The 19,895-nt window shown below is 42.9% G+C and overlaps 2 protein-coding genes across 3 annotated transcripts in view; one reads left to right on the top strand and one right to left on the bottom strand.

Annotated features, from left to right (window-relative positions):
• Nucleotides 1-14,829, bottom strand: part of IREB2 (iron responsive element binding protein 2) — a 39,415-nt gene extending 24,586 nt beyond the window's left edge. Inside the window, exons 1-5 of one of the 2 annotated variants that reach the window (XM_005294497.5) lie at nt 14,672-14,829; nt 12,296-12,385; nt 7,885-8,050; nt 6,297-6,434; nt 2,123-2,344 (exon numbers count right to left, since the gene is read on the bottom strand). In XM_005294497.5, the coding sequence (XP_005294554.2) occupies nt 2,123-2,344; nt 6,297-6,434; nt 7,885-8,050; nt 12,296-12,385; nt 14,672-14,777 (722 nt within the window). In that variant the 5' untranslated portion in view covers nt 14,778-14,829. The remainder of the gene's footprint in view (nt 1-2,122; nt 2,345-6,296; nt 6,435-7,884; nt 8,051-12,295; nt 12,386-14,671) is intronic. The other variant, XM_065559558.1, reaches the window with a different exon arrangement.
• Nucleotides 10,217-19,895, top strand: part of SKIC8 (SKI8 subunit of superkiller complex) — a 114,738-nt gene continuing 105,059 nt past the window's right edge. Inside the window, exon 1 of the mRNA XM_065559562.1 lies at nt 10,217-10,277. The gene's annotated coding sequence lies outside the window, so the exon portion shown is untranslated. The remainder of the gene's footprint in view (nt 10,278-19,895) is intronic.

Below are 19,895 nucleotides of genomic sequence, written 5' to 3'. Positions count from 1 at the left end.
ACAATAACTGCACTGTCAAATAAGGAAGGTATTTCTTCTAACTGATATTCGTAGGAGTTGCTTACCTCAAGCAATTTGATGTTGAGAAAGAAATAAGGTGTCTGATTTATATTATTGCTGGCAAGAGAATTGCTCATTTTCAACTCTGGTCCTCTAACTGCTGACTAGAAGACCAATAAGATACTGTATAATTTATTTGTAAATGTCTTCCAGGAACAGTATTCATTTACTTATATATAGGTGCTCATCACCACAGTGTCTAAACATAAATGCAGATGACTAACTTTCGTATGTGTTTGTAATGAAAAGCGTCATTTTATTAAATGAGTGAAATTCGTTGCTGGATTGTGTTTTTATAGCTACTGCTTCTCTGGGAGCTTTTATGTAAGGGAGTAATAAAAGTCCTTCTCTAAATGATATTTTAGGGCTGCATTTTACATCAGGACCTTTCCCCCTTTCTCTTCTGCAATAGAGGAAGGTCATATGGTGTATTGTTTTACAAAGGTCTAAGGGATTGTCATCACTCAAATTGCAGCTTAATGAATGCCACTGCCGGTAGAAAAGGGTGTACTGGGATCAGCAACATCCAGATTGCAGAAAACATTTAACTTTTCTCATCACATTTCTATTTCAGTCTGGAAAAAGCAAAAGAGGATGAAAATATTTTTTTTAAATAAAATTTGCAACACAATCAAAATACTGTATTGATGTGGGTCTCCTCTTTGATATAGCATTGAAATTCTAGATATGTCAGCCACAGAAAGACGGATCTAGCCAATCTATCAGAGAAGATAGGTGGCAGTTGAAAGATGAGGGTTATTACATGTAATTGTCATAGATGGAGTGCTGCAAAAGGACCTATAAATAAATGAATCTTGGGAAAAGGCAAGCAGATGAGGCCTTTGTGGGGTGTCACATACAGCCAAGATGTAATGCTGCATTTCAACTCAGTGACAGATGGATTAGAGCAGCGGTCCCCAACCTTTCAGTGTGGGCGGGCGCCAGACAAGCAGCCGCCGAAATGCCACCAAGAAGTGTCACCGCTGAAATGCCGCCGACAAGCAGCGTCATCAAGAGGCGTCGCTGCAGAGGCAGCGGCATTTCGGCGGTGACGCTTCTTGTCGTTGCCGCTTCTCGGCGGCATTTTGGCGGCTGTTTGTCCGGCGGCTGCGCTCCTTGGCGGCGGGGCGCAGTAGGCGGGCGCACATAGATGCCCTGGTGGGCGCCACAGCACCTGCAGGCACCGTGTTGGGGACCACTGGATTAAAAGTTATTTGTGGCCTGGGGTATGATATATAGACTGCTTTCTTAGCTGGTATGGGGATGTCCAATTCTTATCAGGAAAGAAAGGAGTTAAACCTTCTGTAAATCATTTACATGAAATATAAAACAATAGGGACTTTCAGATTTAAACCAAAGTTTCAGCGGTGCCTTATTACATTAACTAATTTATGGAGCACTGTTCGTATGTATCACTGCCCTTACAAGGAAATGAGGCAAGTCTCCAGCTCAGATTCAAAAAGACAATCAACCACCAGATAAATGACCCTCTACAGAATGCTTTACCTAAGTTCTTCTCCTGTTTTAGGTCAGTTCAAACACCTGTGGTGTTAGACATCATCCTAAATGCTCAGGCCTGTTTCTGGGTGGAGTGGACAAAGATGCAGAAAGGCATATTTAGCATAGAGCAGCATCTCTGTCAGCTGTTGCAGGCATTCTGGATGACAACCAAGAGGCCCCTTCAGTGCAGCTTAAGGCGCACTGCCTGCTTTGTGGAGGACAGACAGCTTATTTTTTTGTGTTTTGGAGGCAATATTTAAATTTTACAATTAACTCCAAAAAGCTAGCTGTAATTAGCCAACAGGCTTTCACAAGGCAGGCCAACACTTTAAAAGCTGTACTGTTGCTCTGGGCACAAGCTTGCATTATCTGATAGCATGGTACAATTGTTCTGCTCAACCTTAAAGTTAAACCAAAAGCACTGCAAACTAAAAGGAAGTGCTGAACTAGGAGACAGCACACAAAAAGGGCCTGCATTCCAGTCAGTAAAACACAACCATAATTCCTTCCAGCAAAAGAAGGATTTGACAATTAAACGCTAAGCAAAAACAGCATTTCATACTCAGGCACTGGTTGAAGATGAAATGGACAGAGGATAGGGGTATTCTCAATCTGCGCAGAAAATTTTCCTGAGTTACGACTTGATTCTCCAGCATCACATGGCCCTTTGCAGCCAGTCTGGCCCCTGCAAGGTACCTTCCGAGGCTGCACTTTTTGTGGAGAAACCTTTACCAATGGCCTCTGTAAGTCACCACCTCCAGGATTCGGAGCATTCTGTATTGCACTGTATTTTAAACAGAAAATGAAACAAGTGCATAAAAACATTTTCCTACTGAAAAAATATCCCCAACAAATGACCAACTGTATCTAAAAGGTCACCATTTTATTACAACCCTGGTGCAAAGTAAAGTGTCACTGGGTAAGTTTCGTTAACCAAAGAATACAGCATGGTGACCACACAAAAATAAATTGTACTGACCTTTAGCTTCTCTAAAAGGAACTGTATTATCTGCCGTATAAACTACTTACTCACCTGATTGGTCTGCCAAACACATTTATTAACAGGACACAGATTGTCCTTGCACTGTTTACTCAAGATCTGAAGGGAAGGGATGTGAGGAAAGTATTGTCCCAGGGAAGGGTTGGGGATTGTGTTTGGTTTTACTCTCTATTGCAGCACTGTCAACATTTATTAGATCCCTGGGGAATTGTCTCTTGCTACAGTTTACTCAAGGCAGCAGTTGTGATATTTTATATTTAATTGTGTTTTGGAAATAAGGGCTCAAGCAATAAACACATTTTATTACTACAAATATAAAATTATTATACTTCAGGCTCAAGAAAATAATATAAGTACATACATAAAACACTGTAGGTAAACATTTTTAAAACCATCTACACGTTTACCACACTACACTCTATTTACACTACATTCAACCTTAACATGAACACACTGAAAAAACCCACTGTGAAAGATGATTGGCTTTTTACCTCTAATGGTTACATTCAATAATTTGTCACATTGATAAATAGAGCTATCAATGTTTCTGCTGCTCTAAAATAAAAAGAACAAATTTCCATTGTCTAGTGGCAGGATACCATACCACCTCAAAGGCCATTTTGTGGGAATCTAAGCTCAGTTCACAATCCCTCAGCTAGCGGCAACTGGAAGCTATGCAGACGCAGCACATGCAGCACCTTGGGGAAGGGCCTCATATCACACTTTAGCAGACAGATGCTGACAGACTCCTGTGGACTTTCCAACAGTGAACTAGCGGAACTGGCTATATCAGTACAAAGCAACTTGTTGAGATCTCTTGCCAACATCTGGCCTTTCTGATAATTGCAGCCTTAACGAATCACAATTTGGGCTTTTCCCGTCAAACACAAGGAAGGGTTAAAAAAAGAACTGGACTGCCGGAGAAGCAATATCACAAAATAATCTTAATTTCACAGCTATACAGTGGAACCCTGATTATCTAACTGGGACTGCAGCCAGATCGGATACACTGGAGAATGGGTGGCTAGGGCTCGGGCTGTCAGCCCTGGGGTAGCTGGGGCTCAGGCTGACAGCAGGAGTCCCAGCCACCTGGGGCTGACAGCCCGAGCCGCAGCCACTGTCAGCCTGGGGCGGCTGGTGATTTGGTTAGTACCGAGAGCTGGATAATAGAGGCTTGGTTAACTTGGTTCTATTGTACTTTCTTGCTTTTCATTCTTCTAAATTACTATTGCCAAAATTGGAGCTGTGTATGTATTTCAAAGGGCCACGCAAATACCCAATATGCACAAGACTGTCTTTCACAGCAGTTCTGAACTTTTTCAATTCACCAGAGACTGACATCACTATTAACAGTTTAGACCAGTCAGTATGCCCTTTGGGAGGCTACATGCTTTGAAAGAAGAAAAGGAGCTGTAATCACATAGGGTATGTCTACACAGCAAAATCTGTGCATGGGCTAGCTTACCCAAGCTAGCTTCACTCCATCTAGCAGAGTAACAAAAAGCAGTGAAGACAGTGCAGTATAGACTTCTGCATAGGTAGCACAAGCCTGGCATGGCCCCATGGTACATATTCTGCTTGCTACCCCTCACAGTGATGTCTTCCCCACTTCGTCATGCATCCGACGAAGTGGGCATTCACCCACTAAAGCTTATGCTCCAATACATCTGTTAGTTTTAAAGGTGCCACAGGACTCTCTGTTGCTTTTTACAGATCCAGACTAACACAGCTATCCCTCTGATACTTCCCCACTATTGTTAGTCATGCTAGCTGGATTCAAGCTAGCTTGAGTAGGCTAGCACATGCACAGCTTTTGCTGTGTAGACATACTGTTACATGAGTGAGGCAAAAGGTAAGTGTAATTTAAAGATTTTCTTTTCCACGCTGTCAAAACTTCCAGACACAATCTCATGACATCAGTGCCTCTGACCCCTTTTCTAGTCTCTCTGCATGCACCTCCTCAGCTATGAGGTCTTGTGCCTCTACCTGCTTGGGCTGGGATTTTGCGATTCTGCCAATCTCAGACCAGCCTTGGGTTACAGCCCGGCGTACCAATGTGATTTTTCAGCAGGTCCAACTGGGCTTGGCAACTGTAAGTCTGCCCTTCAGGAGGTATGACACGCAGTCAATACAGGGACCAGACAGCTTTCTGAGGGATCAGACAGTATTTCTTCATACAACGCAGTGTCAACCTGTGAAACTCTTTGCCATAGGATGTTGTGAAGGCCAAAACTGTAACAGGGTTCAAAAACGAACTAGTTCATGGAGAATAAGGTCATCAATGGCTATTAGCAGGATGGACAGGGATGCAAAATCATGCTCTGAAGCAACCCTAGCCTCTGTTTGCCAGAAGCTGGGAATGGGAAACAGGGGATGGATCACTTGTTCTTCAAAGTAGCCGCGATCCTGGTAATAGCTAATCAGCTCTTCAAGTTCATCCGCATGGATTACTATGTGCAAGCCACAGATCTGTGCTAGGCAGAACTCCTTTCCATCCACACAGGCAAAGCACACCTCCTTCCAGGTCCTGGTGCTGTTGGCTTTGTCTATTCTGTTCATTCCCTCTGAAGCACCTAGCATTGGCCACTGCCAGAAGACAGGATACTGGGCCATATGGACCATTGGTCTGACCCAGTATGGCCGTTCTTATGTTCTTAAAACAAAGTACTGTTTGAACTTAACGAACGCTTGGAAGCTTAAAAAGGTCCAATGGCTTCAGATGTCCTCCTTAGGGATGTGTCTGTCAGCAGGGCCAGGTCTAACTTTTTTGCCGCCCCAGGCAAAAAAGAAGAGCGCTGCCCTGCTGTACTCCCCCCACCTCACCCCGCCCCCAGCGCCGTGCTGGCCAAACCCCCGGAGCGCCGTGCCGTACAAACCCCCACCCCCCGAGCGCCTCGCCGGGCCGCGCAAACCCCCGCCCCCCCAGAGCGCCTCGCCAGGCCGCCCAACCCCCCCGAGCGCCTCGCCAGGCCGCCCAAACCCCCACCCCCCCAGAGCGCCGGGCCATTCAAACCCCCGCCCCCCCCCCCGAGCGCCATGCCCCCCAGCACCGGGCCACGCCACCAAAGCCAGCCCCCTCCCCCCAGCACCGTGCCGCACCGCGCCACCGAAACAACCCCCGCGTTGCCCGGCCGAAACAACAACAAAAAAAAAAACAACAAAAAACCACTGCAAACGCCCCCCGCCACCCCAACATTGGCTGCCCCTTCTAGGGTGCCGCCCCAAGCACATGCTTGGTCGACTGGTGCCTGGAGCCGGCCCTGCTGTCAGCCTTTTGCTCCTGAACAGCTCCTGACAACTACTGTCCTCACAGCTTGAGAATGTCTTTTATCCCCCAAGAAGCCCTTTGTCTTAGGTTTCCATGCATCTACAATCTGTGATCCCCCACCCACCCAACAAACTGGTCCATGGAGCATGATATGGGTTTGAGAGGGGGTTAGAAGCAAATGGGTCTAATATTGTTCCTCAAATGTGGGTAAATGAGTGGTTCTCTCAGACTATTGTCCTCTTTCCTACATATATGCAACTGAATTCGCTTTATAATCATATAGCAAACCCCCTTACATCAAATGTATAGAACATATGATATTCGTGAATTATTACATATTAATTCCATGATGATTGCATGGGCTACCTCTATGCTACCAAAGGAGCAGTGAACAAAGCACAATTGAGAACACTGATCACCCCCTGAAATTTAATCATTAAACAGAACTGGATTTTGTAGATTAAATACCATTTACTGAAGTCAATCTGCAAAGAATGGTCAACAGTGAGATCAGTTGGGCAGGCAGGATGGACTTTCATAGGATCTCCTCCAAGCTTTTTCACTGCTTCCCTCATGGCGGCAAAATCCACCATTGCAGGAATTCCACTAACAAAGAAGAACAAAGAAATAGCACTTTACATGTATTATGATGCATTGACAATTCTGTAAAATAAAGCTAACTGTAGAAGCTTGTTTTTAATTCACCCTCCATAGCAGCCTATTTGAATACCATCTCAAAATGCTTGTTTTACTTTGTCTAACATGTTTTAAGGAATAGTAAGTATTCATGTGCTTGGTTTGTTTAAACATATCTAAATAAAAACTGTGCGCCATCCTAACCCCAAGCATAACCACCAACACATTTCAAGACTGTGTCAAATAGGAATATGCAAATTCCTTGGCCAACTGATTACATTTGGTATTTGCCCTTTTGTCTTGTTATGCTCCTGAATTGTGAGGAAACCTTGGCATAATGGCCACTGCTGGATGTATGGTAGCTGTACACCACCCCTTTGCTACACAAATCAATGCATATGCTATATTTTCTAATACTACTTTGCAATTTGTGTTTTTCACTTATATTATAGCAGTATTCATTTCAGGATCTAAAAGCACATTACAAAAGTGGTTAAGTACTGTCATCCCCATTTTACAGATAAAAAACACTCTTTAAGGACAACATACAAAACTAAAGGAAAGGAAAAGAATACTGATATAAACTGAAATTTTATGAAAATCTTATGATTTGATTTGTTAACTAACAAATCACTTCCATATATTTTTATATTACTAGGTTATTTCTTAGAGAGGTAAGTTGGGTGAACTAATATCTTTTATTGGACCAGCTTCTGTTTGTCAGAGAGATGAGCTTTTGAGCTTACACAGAGTTCTTCTCTATTCTGCATGACTTCTTGACAAATAAATGACTACCTAGCTTGGCAAAATTAAATGTGCTTAGTTTAATATTCTGTAGCTGCTTAAGGATTACCCTTTTAGCCACCTCACATCAACAAATCTTAATAATCCATAGGTAACATTCTAACGGACAATTCCTGCTTTTCTTATTCATGTATGTAGTCCCATGACTTCAGTAGGCTTACATGCACCAGTAAAACACGCAGGATTTGACCTTAGGTTATCACAAGTAAGATTTCTAAGTATTTCATTGCACCATCACACAATCCTGCTACAGTTAAAGTGCCACCAAGCTGGTTCTTTGGCCCTTATTCTGCAAATTACTCCATGCAGACAGAAACCTTCACCCACATGGAGTCCCAGCAAAGTTCCATGTGGGCACAGGCATCTGCCTTCTTGTACCAACTTGCAGGATCAGAGTACAGGATCAGAGGCTTTATTTACAATGTAGGAGCATCACTGAAAGGGCACTAAAACAAAAACTATGAATTTCCATTCACTAATGGAATGCTTAAACTCCACCTCATTTTGTTTTCAGGCCTGAGAAAAGATCGGTAACTTCACTGAGCAGGTGAACCAAGACAGATTTTGAAAACTTTGTTAGTAAAATGTAATAAAAAAAAGAAAATATTTCACTTACGTAAAGTCTTGAAGAAGAACTCTGGCAGGATAGAAGGGCACTTCAACATTGTTCTGTTTTGTTTTCCAGTCTAAAATATTCATAGCATCTTCCTTTTTTACTAAGAAGCCATCACAGTTACGGACAGCAGCTTCCAACAGTACCCGTATGGAATAAGGCAGAATATCTGGTTACGGGAAAGTAAATGAATTAATCAAGGAAACACTTTTAGCCTATATATGTTTTAACTAATAGCACCTTACTATACTAAAGAGATTTGACAAATCAGGCAGTGAAATTCATTCCAACCCCATAAGAGCACAGGAATACAATACAGTTACAAGGAAACACTAAATCAATCAATGTGCATTTGTTCTCTATTATTATTCTATAGCACTCAGAAGGGTGCAACAATGTTTCACGGAAGAGAGGAGGACCTGGTCCTTAGTATAAAAGCTTATGAAAAAAATGGCCTTGATCCGAAAATGAGCTTTGAATATGTGAATCAAGGCAGAGCCCCACTGAAGTCAATGGGATACCACCCAAGTGTATAGGTCCAATCGTACAGAGCTCATTGCAGGGTCAGGACATTATTATAGATGGACCAAAATGTGTAAGAGTGACAAACAGTCAAGTTAGGATGAGGGCTACAGCAGTATGTTTAGGAGTGTGCACATCTGGGAGAGTTGGGGATTTTGTTTTAAATATATAAAACAAACACTGAATAGTGAGTCACTTATTGTAGGCACTACAGAAGAGGTGAGTTTTCAAGGAAGATTTGAATGGAAGAGAATAATGGCTTGATTGAACAAAGAAGCAATGATACTCCATATATAGGGTGAAAGAAAGAAGGCATGGAGAGGCTGGTAGGAGAAATGACTGTAGGGAGGGCCAAGGCTGGTATCATCGACAAAGCAGAAGAGATGACACAATGAGACTATGCTGCTAACTATTAATACAGATAATTTTTGGAATCCTAAACTTGACCATTTAATTACTTTGTGATATCAAGTCAGAACTGACTTTAATGCCAGAATATGGATCACTATGTGCAGTTTCCCCTTCATTCACAGAAGGTGACAGTAAGACAAGAAATAATCTCAGTGTGGGCTCTAAAAGTAGGAGAAAACTGGACCTAAACTGATTACTATAAAGTAACAGCAAAGTAAAAATTGGGAGATGCTTTCAAGGAAGAGAAAACACAGGGGTGGAGACAGATTAAAAAAAAGAAAGGGAGTAAAGGCAGTAAAGGAGCTCTTAGGTATGATCATTCGCTCACAAACATCACTCCATTCAGCAATAATTCAGGTGATCAAATGAGAGTACAGTAATAGGAGTAAATATAAAGGATGCTAGGTAACTGGTCAAACAGGTTCACGTACTAGTGTTTGAGCTCTAGAGACCAAAGCTCAGATCTGAATGTTAACAAACAGATGAGTTTGGCAGTTTCAACCAAGTCCATGGACTTTGTCTGCCTATAAACTATTGCTTCAGGGTTTAGTGGCTTATGTTACATTAGATACATTTTACAAGGCAGTCACTGTAATTCTCTAATTAGATGATTCATATAAAAAGCAAATTGTACAGAAATCTGATAAAAATAAATGTGGTGTAATGTCAGCACTAAGTGTGTTTAATATTCAAATTACCAGAACAAAATGATCTTATATCCCTGTCAGTTGTGTTCGTCCCTTTAATGAAGAATAAAGGCATTCCAATACACTACCATATTGGAAGTGGGGGAGGGATAGCTCAGTGGTTTCAGCATTAGCCTGCTAAACCCAGGGTTATGAGCTCAATCCTTGAGAGGGACCACTTAGGGATCTGGGGCAAAAATCTGTCTGGGGATTGGTTCTGCTTTGAGCAGGGGGTTGGACTGGATGACTTCCTGAGGTCTCTTCCAACCTTGATATTCTAGGAGAGATGTGTATATATACACACACAGAGAGAGTGTGTGTTCATTCAAGAGCTGTCCAGAAAAGGTGTCTCAGTCACCTAGCTACAATTTTTTTCATAACGGAATACCTCTGCTCCCACTTTAAATATTAAGGCAATCAGACTCTCTATAGCAATTTGGAACCAAAGAAATCAATTGAACTTTTAAACTGCAGGACAGAGGAGTCACAAAGGAGATCCAGGATGGATGACCCGGTAAGATGCAGGTGCTAGGATTTCTACCAGAATGCTGTCTCGGGGCTCGGCTTTGGAATTCTCTCTTTCATAACAGTCTCTGGCTATTTTAATGCGTGTTTGATAACTTTGAAGGTACCTATATTTGCTGGAAGAGAGGGTTTTCTCCCTCTCACAACTCAGCACTCTGACTGTTGGAGAGAGTCACTATTAGTCTAAAGCAACAGAGGGTCCTGTGGCACCTTTGAGACTAACAGAAGTACTGGGAGCATAAGCTTTCGTGGGTAAGAACCTCACTTCTTCAGATGCAAGACTATTAGTCTACTCCTCCACAGTCTCCATTTACACAGTCCTTTGCCCTAAATTGCTCCAGTGATTTCTGCTGCTCCTCATAGCTTTCCAAAGCATTCAGACAGAAAGTGAAATAATTCTGTTCAATTACACTGCTGTCCTTAAGGTTCTGAAAAGCACAGGTGAAACTGACTGGTTTTCTTAATTCTACTCTACTGATGCTGCTTGAAAAAGCTATGAGTAGAGACAGAGGAGCTGTCTGTCTGCCGTTCACACTTATGTTTATCTTCACATCTTTGCTGCCATTCGAACTAGAGGTTTTTTTGGAATTGCTGAAGAGGAGAGATATGGGATAGCAAGAAACAGTGCAAAAGAGATAAGGCTAACAGCAGTAGTCCTACTGAACAGAACTGGGCTTTAGGAAAGTCATCAGCAACCAAGACTATTTGGACTAAGCCCACTCCCCTGACAAAGTTCACTCCACAAAATGCATGAAACCAGAGTGATGTATGTGTAGTTTTCTACTTATTAGATGAACAGCCTTGTGAGCCATTGCTGGAGAGAAGTCAACTGCATGTCAGGACAAAGGTGTATTTGAAGAACTCTATGAGAAAACTTTCATAAGGTCTGTCTGGCTCTAGCTAGTTTCATCATTTTCATGAACACCAAGTTCACCCAAAAAATTAAAATCAAGATGTGACACTTACGATAGTATTCTGCAATATCATGGACAAATCTTATGGAATTAAACCTGACTGAACTACATTTAATACCTTTGGGACCCACTGTATTGAAAATGCTGTTTGTGCACTCTCGTGGAATTGTATGAAAATTCTTTAGGAGGTGGAAGGATTAGTGCAATCTCTGGGAGATATTAGGAACTTCAAAGGACTTTTTGGAACAATACATGTGAAGTGAATTTCCTACGAAATACTTGGGGGTCAGAGGAATGCAAATGACCCACTATGAATCCATCCTTTTGAAGCTAAGCCCTAGGGAGAGAAACCAATTGTCTACTGATTACCTGCTCCTGAAAACTTCAGTTCAAAGACCTCCAAACTGAATAAAGAGGGCCTAAATTTTTCATGTGTGCACTAGTTTTGAGCTAAGGCTGTTATGAACTTGTGACCACAAAAGAAACCTCTTTGGAGGGGTGCTGAAGGACTCATTTGCCAGAGCCCATACTAAAGACAGCTGGGCTGATCTCTGGTAAGCTTATTAGCATGCATGTAGGTTCTTTTATTTCTTTAATGTTTTCTCTGTAATGTTTATACCCAAAGAATAAATATTCTTGTATAGGAAGTGCTGTTTGGTAACTTATGACTGTGGAAACCGCACTGTTAATCATCTCGGAGAAAAAAGGCAAAGCAGGGAGTCTGACTTTGATGGTGAATACACAGTATAATCAAGGAACTTTTCAGGCAGGAAATACCCAGTCAGGAGGTCTCCACCCAGGAAAGACAACAGCGAGGGAGCCAGAAACCTGACAGCAGGTACCCTTGTTGGACCATGCATGGAAATGCAGATGCTTTTGGCGCTAAACTGTGACACAAGGAAACCCTCAAAGAAATATGAGATTGTCACTAGAGTAAATGAGTCAATGATGCATAATTTTTCTGCATTTATGTGACCACCATGAATTCATTTCAGTAAAAACATTTATTTACATGTGAGGTAACACAGAGTTTATGTTTTTGTCACCGCTTGTTAATTCCATAACAGAAGTGGTGATTTTCTGTAGTGGAAATGTTTATTACTACATTAACTATTATGCCTGTAAAAGTATCCCTCACTTTTCCCTTAGTAGAAAAGTTTGGTTAAGCATCATTCCTTTTATCTCACTTAAAGCAAGTTATTAATCAACTTAATAAAACAGCATGTTTAGGGTAAAATTACACGTTTTCATACAAACCTACTAAAGACAATGTAGTCACTCCTCCTGCATCACATAACTGGTGCATATTTACTAGTGGAACCATACTACTAAAAAGCTATTAAAAAGTAGTATTACCATACTTGGTGCCCCCAAGTTTAGGGATATTGTAGAACTTCTTCTCTGGATTGTCATTTAATGTTTCAATTAAGTACTGGAACGGGCATTCTGAAAAATAATGCAGCAAATTATTAAGTGGAAAGAAAGAATGGTGCAGTGGTTCAGGCAGTAGCCTGAGGCTCAAAAGAATGCAGTTCTATTCCCTGTTTCACCACAGATGTCCCTGAGTGACCTTGGACAAATCACTCAGGGCCAGATATTTCAGCACCTAAAGATGCAGATAGGTACCTAGTGGGATTTTCAAAATCTCTTAGGGAGTCAGGCACTCAATGGGAGTTAGACACCTAGGAACCTTTGTAAGTCCCACTAGGTACCTAAATACCACTAAAAATCTGCAAAAACAACGAGGAGTACTTGTGGCACCTTAGAGACTAACAAATTTATTTAGGTATAAGCTTTCATGGGCTAAAACCCACTTCTGCATCTTTAGGTGCCTAAAAATCTGGCATCTAGTCTCAGTTCCCCATCTGCAAAATGATTATTCCCTACCTCCCAGGGGAGTTGTGAGGATAAGTACATTAAAGATTGTGAAGTAATAAGAGCCATATAAGTACCTAAAGATAACAGACAGAAATGCACTTTATAACGGACCTTATTTAAAAAGTGAAGATAAAAAAAATCTGTAGAAAATAACTGCATATTAATTTGAAATTGTTTTCAGAAGGAATACAAAAAGAATATTTATTGCCACTCAAATAATATTAACCTAAATGAACAATGTCCGTAATATCTCTTAAGAAGGCCTAAAGAACTCAATATAGTTTAAAAAATTCAAATTTGGTTTTAAAACAAAAGTTAAAACTGTGACACCACCCACTCCCAGTCTTACAAAAATCAATGGAACAACCCAGGTGAGTAAAGTTACGTATACGCATAAATTTTTGCAGGCAGAGGGTCTCTGTTGATTTTAAAAGACTGTATCAGCAATAGAAGCTTATCTTTTTTAGAAGGTTGCCTTGTTTTCACCTCCTACTTTGCTTACATTTTCATTGTAATGTAAATGCAGCATCATGGGCACTTTACAAATTATTTTGCTTTGATGGTAAGGCCCAGAATCTGCAAACATGCTCAAGTAGTCCATTTATGGGCATAATGTTACTCATGTGCTTAAATGTTCGCAGGATAATGAACTTAAAGAGGAACCAGAAATAGTCAATAAAAATAACTGAAAGATTTGGAGATACTAGTTTTAAAAAAGGTAGTGAGATACTTGGTGAGATAAGGTATCTATTCACAAATATTTAAAGTGAGGCAGCTTAATAAATAGTAACAGCATGAACCTACGCCCTTCAACCTTTTGAAGTAATGAACTACATAAGACTCAGTTTCTACATGGTGGGCTTTTGAATTAAAGGTTAAAAAACAAAGCCCTGTCTGATCTGTGCCTATCTATTGTAAAACGTACTCAAGAAGAGTACAAGTATGAGATCCGTTGTTTTCAACCCATTTCTGATCCATGACTTGGAAAAGAGCCCAATAAGGATTGAGAGACTTGGGTCACAGAAAGGCCTGTCTTGAGAAATTTGGGGCCCAGTACAGCATATTCGCTGGGAGTCTTCCATCCCATTCATAACAGGTGTTATGAGGGCCCTTTTCAGCTCAGGGTCCGGTTTAGCTGACACCCTCCCCGCCCTAATTACAGGGCAGTTTTTTGGCCATTTCGCTGTGGGGGGAGGAGGGGGGAGAGAGAAGTCAGCAGCACCGGGTCCCTGATGGGCAGCTAAGAGGTGTGTAGACAAGGAGGGGCACGGGGGGTGAAGGCTGAGAACTCCCCTGGGATGGGGTGCGGGGCAGCAGCAGGGGCCGCTACGCAGCACCGTTAGATCTATACGGAGCGGTGCCAGGAGCGAGGGGGCAGCTGCTCGTGGTGCCGGCTCTCCACGCCGCCTTGGGCCCTGCCCAGCGGAGAAGGGATTCACCCAGACTCGGCCGAGCCCCCACCCCCCGCCCGGGGACTGCGAGCCTGTCCGTGCAAGCCGGGGATAGCGGAAAGGGGCTGAACAAAGGACGGCAGATAGTGGAGGCGGCTGCGGGGTGTGTGTGTGGAGGGGGGGGCAGCGACGGCGTCGAAAGCGGCCCCGGTCCGGGGGGGCGGGGTGATGAGACGATAAAGGCACCGAGGGGGGGGGGGGAGCGGAGGAATAACCATCACTCCAGGGGCCATCTGCGAGCGGGGGTCGCGGACCCAGGCCGGGGGAGCTGGGGCCGAGGTGCAAGCCGGGTCGGTAACGGGGGGGGGGTCGCACCAGACCAGGAACGCGGGGGCGCTGGGCAGAAGCCAGAGCCCTTCGGAAGAGGAATCGCCCCTCCCCGCCGAGCCCGGCTCGCACTGACCTGGCCTTGCAGGGTCCATCGCTGGCGACCATATTAACTCTACGTGGGGAGGGGGACGAGGAAGACTCGGGGAGGGGGCCGTGGAGGCGGAGCCATCACCAAACATCGCGAGACTAACAATGAGTTCCGCCCGTCCGATTAGTTGACACAGCTCGCGCGAGACCTTGGGTCATAACAATAAAGGAAAAACAGCGGGGATCTCGTGAGAATTAGCTATGGGGGAAGGATACCGTGCGCGGCCGCTCTCGCGACAGTTCCAGGCTCAATAAAGGAGGGGGTTGCTGGGGGGAAGTGTTTTTACTAGCGGCTTAGGTGCCAGGGCAGGTCAGCCTCAGTCTGGGCGTGAGCGCAGCTTCCGGCGACTCTCTTGTTCCATGCCCTAGGGCCCCGGCGAGACCGTGGTTGTGCTGGGCTACGCGGGAGCAGACTGTGGGTGACTGGGACTGTCCCACGGGGGCTGCAACCAGGTGCTGGTTGCGAGGCTCGGCGCTTCTGAACGCTCGGCTTCCTAGGGCCAGGGCTACGTGCCACCTCTGAGCTGTGCCCCAGGCAGGGAGAGTTGGGGGCACAAGGGGTGGCTGGCCCTGAGGGCAGCACCCAGGTCCCATCCAGCTGGGCCATTCACAGGGGGCAGGTGGGTGCTCGGGTTCATTTCACGCTTCCCTGGAGCTGCCGTGAGCTTGCGGAAACTTTTTAGCAATCCTTCCATTCTGGGTCCGGTTCTGTTCAATATCTTCATCAATGATTTAGATAATGGCAGAGAGAGTAGACTTATAAAAGCCGTAACAGATGCCAAGCTGGGAGGGGTTGCAAGTGCTTTGGAAGACAGGATTAAAATTCAAAATGATCTAGACAAACTGGAGAAATGGTCTGAAGAAAGTAGGCTGACATTCAATAAGGAAAAGGCAAAGTACTCTATTTAGGAAGGAACAATCAGTTGCACACATACAAAATGGGCAATGACTGCCTAGGAAGGAGAACTGGAAAGGGATCTGTGGGTCATAGTGGATCACAAGCTAAATATGAGTCAACACTGTAATGCTGTTGCTTTAAAAAAAATAATTCTGGGCTGTATTAGCAGGAGTGTTGTAAGCAAGACACAATAAGTAATTCTGCTCTACTCTGCATTGATTAGGCCTCAACTGGAATATTGTGCCCAGTTCTGGGTGCCACATTTCAGGAAAGATGTGGACAAATTGGAGAAAATCTGGAGTAGAGCAACAAAATGATTAAAGGTCTAGGAAACATGACTTATGAAGGAAGATTGAACAAATTGTGTTTGTTTAGTCTGGAGAAAAGACTGAGAGGGGACATAACATTTTTCAAGTACATAAAAGGTTCTTACAAGGAAGAGGGAGAAAAATTGTTCTCCCTAACCTCTGAGGCTAGGACAAAAAGCAATTGGACAATTGCAGCAAGGGCAGTTTAGGTTGAACATTAAGAAAAATTTCCTAATTGTCAGGGTGGTTAAACACTGGAATAAATTGCCTAGGGAGGTTGTGGAATCCCCATCATTGGAGATTTTTAAGAGCAGGTTAGCAGGGGACTGGACTAGATAACCTTTCGAGGTCCCTTCCAGTCTTATGATTCTATGATTCCCTTGTCCCTTTGACTGGATGTTTTATTGTTCCTCCAGCACTGAGCAATGTTAGCAAACCAAAGAGCTCTGTGCCCTGCTGTCATCTGTTTGAAGAGTGATGCACAAACTATTGCAATGTGGTCCAAGCACCTGAGATCCCAGATCCGGAGCTGATGCTAAATACAAGTGAAATTGACTAGACCATTCTCATTGGCCAAGCTGAATTGACTGCAAAAAGTAAACAGAATAGATAATAATTAGTAAATTAGGCTTCATTAATTCTGTAATTTAATAACAAAGTGGATTAGTAATGCAGCAGAGGAGAGGGGTTTTTTTAATAAAGGGACACCGTCAGCTTGAAATCAAGTCAATAAACAAATTTAAAGTAGTTGGAGGTGTTACTTGTAAGGTCAGTAAGAATTGAAATTCAGACTGAAGAGTGACATTTTTTAAAAAGTTGTCCTCCCCACAGCTGTGCAATGTCCAAAATCAAATATTTGACCTTCCAGGTAGAAAAGATTGGGAAAGATCCGTGTTTCCTGCAATAGCAGATATAAATTACACCTCCATGCAACTGCCTGTCCTCTGTGCCCCAGGCAAAATTCAGCCAAAGAAGAGCAGGTCACTTGCACTGGTTGGGGTTTCCATCTGTATATGTAAGTTTCTTTACTTTTCACTGAGGGTCCTACCGAAGTTCTAGCAGCATGTGCTGCAGTTAAGATACACCCTTAGCTACTCTAGTTATGCCCCTCAATAACCAATGTTGCCCATTTTTTGGACATCCTCCCTGACCAACACTGCCCCCAGGCCATTTTGGGTCCTCGGGAGTATGCAAGAGTGTGAGTTCTTTGCACCATTGCAATCTTCCCCCAGTGAACTTTTTGTCAAGGAAGTCCCTGGACCTGCAGTTATGGAAGGTGGCCCACAGGAGAGTATGTACCAGCTACTCCATTATTAGGTTGTCTGAACAAGATGATTCCTTGTGTTCCTTGTTTGCTGGGTTGTAGGGCACCCTGATGAAATGAACAGACACTTGCTTAAAGGACTTCACCATCTCCACACTACTCAGATTCATGTCTTTGGACATTTTATATCTTTCGGACCTCAGATGATTTGCTGTGGGTTTGGAATCCTATTACTGGCTTATCAGAAGAAACAAATGACCATTGCCTTTTAATCTTCTTGGTCAAAGTAATTTTGGAGCTGTAGCCCCTGAAGAACAGCAAATATGCTGTAACAAAGACAAAATATGTTGCAACTAGGAACTTGCTCCCCACCCCTTATTTTGACTATTGGGATTTATTTTTCTTTTTCTCTCCCTTTTTTGAACATATTACAACCAAAATACATGTTGTGTATCTTTATTTCAGATGTTAATATATGGATACAAGATAGGAATCAGACCCCTCTATGCACAATTTTTTTCCACCTTTTCTTTTCAATACAAAAACTTACTTTAAAAAATAGATCTACCCTTGGCTGATATGTCTGTATGCATTAAACTCCTCCTCCCTCACCTTCTGAAATGTCTGTCACAGCTTGTGGAGTGCAGAATTATGTTCAAGAGAAGGGGTCTGAACAAACGCCGCTTTGTCACGTATAAATTGAGCAGCTACAACTCCAAAGGCTTTTATAGCCTCTTATAACATATATAGCCCCTTATTTATACTAGTGAATAGTAATTTACATGAATAATTTCAGTGGAGTTCAAAGTCTGGCCTAAATAGCTGTTGGGAACAATTAAACTAATAGAATGAGTAATGAGTATAAATACTCCTACCTACATCTTATATAGTGCTTTTCGTCAGTGAATTTCAAAGGACAAATCATTACCCCAATTTTTCAGATGGGGAAACTGAGGCACAGAAAGGCATAGTGACTTGCCAAGGACACCCATAAGGCAGTGGCAGAAATAGAACCCAGTCTCCTGCATCCAACTCTAGTGCTCTGTCCATTGGGCAACACGGCCTCTCATCCATACTGCTACTTGAAGTCTGCAGTGTTACCCTGGAAAATCTCTTACTCCTGGACCTAAAGTGTGAAAACACAAGTTGTCTCTACTGGTTACAAGTTTCTGGTAGAAACTCATAAGAATCAGTTTACTCAAAGCCATGCAGCTAGTTTGTGCTTTCTAACACAATTCATCTTGGCACTTTTTACTGTCTCTCAATTCCTGCACCTAACACAGATTTTTGATAGTGCAGGCTGTTCCAGTTTCCGTCACCTGTGCTAAGGTAAGACAAAGGCTGATGGTGCTCATCCACTAAGCATACAGCCAAATAAGGAGAGGTTTAGCTAGAATAGAATGTAGCTGGGGGGGCTGACTACTGGTGGGAGACAAGTGAGATCATACTTTTACAACACTGCACTCTCAATTTTTTCCAAAATCTCCCATCACTGTGCTAGCAGCTCCACTGGTGGGAGCGCTAGTGTAGACATGGGTCTAGAATTCTCCAGCATCATTAAACCTTGGATCATTACCACAGCGTTAAAATGCTGGTGGCCAGTCTACACTAGTTCTCCCACCATTGCTTCTAGGACCAGTGGAGTTGCACCAGTTAGTGCAACAGTGGTAGGCTTTATGGAAAAATCCAGTGCAAATACAGCCTTAGGGCCTTATTGGGTATGCCTACACAGCCTGAGGTAGTGAGCCTTCCAGCCCAGGTTGATAGACTTGGGCTAGCAGGACTCATGCTAGTGCTTGAAAAATAATTGTGTAGACAGCACTTTGAAATTGTGGCTCAGGCTGGAGCTCTGGCTCTGAAGCCAAGTCAAGGCTCACTAAATTTCAGAGCCTGAGCTGCAATGGGTCTACACTAGGGCTGTCAAACAATAATAAAAATTGATTGCGTGAATAATCGCATTGTTAAACAATAATAGAATACAATTTATTTAAATATTTTTGGATGTTTTCTACATTTTGAAATATATTGATTTCAATTACAACACAATACAAAGTATACAGTGTTCACTTTATATTTATTTTTGATTACAAGTATTTGCACTGTAAAAAAACAAAGAAATAGTATTTTTCAATTCACCTAATACAAGTAATGTAGTGCAATCTCTTTATCATGAAAGTTGAACTTACAGATGTAGAATTATGTACAAAACACTGCATTAAAAATAAAATATAAAATTTTAGAGCCTACAAGTCCACTCAGTCCTACTTCTTGTTCAGCGAATTACTCAGACAAACACGTTTATTTACGTTTGCGGAGATAATGCTGCCCGCTTCTTGTTTACAATGTCACCCGAAAGTGAGAACAGGCTTTCTCAGGGCACTGTTGTAGCCAGTGTCGCAAGATATTTATGTGCCAGATGTGCTAAAGATTCATGTCCCTTCATGCTTCAACCACCATTCCAGGGGACACGCCTCCATGCTGATGATAGGTTCTGTTCGATAACAATCCAAAGCAGTGCAGACCAATGCATGTTCATTTTCATTATCTTGGGTCAGCATCTTTTTTGGTGGTTTGGGTTCTGTAGTTTCGGCATCGGAGTGTGGCTCTTTTAAGACTTCTTAAAGCATGCTCCACATCTCGTCCCTCTCAGATTTTGGACGGCACTTCAGATTCTTAAACCTTGGTTCGAGTGCTGTAGCTATCTTTAGAAATCTCACATTGGTACCTTCTTTGCATTTTG

The sequence above is a fragment of the Chrysemys picta genome, chromosome 10 (assembly GCF_011386835.1).
Source record: "Chrysemys picta bellii isolate R12L10 chromosome 10, ASM1138683v2, whole genome shotgun sequence".
NCBI classification, from domain to species: Eukaryota; Metazoa; Chordata; order Testudines; family Emydidae; genus Chrysemys; species Chrysemys picta.
This window is presented reverse-complemented; position numbering and strand designations above follow the sequence as displayed.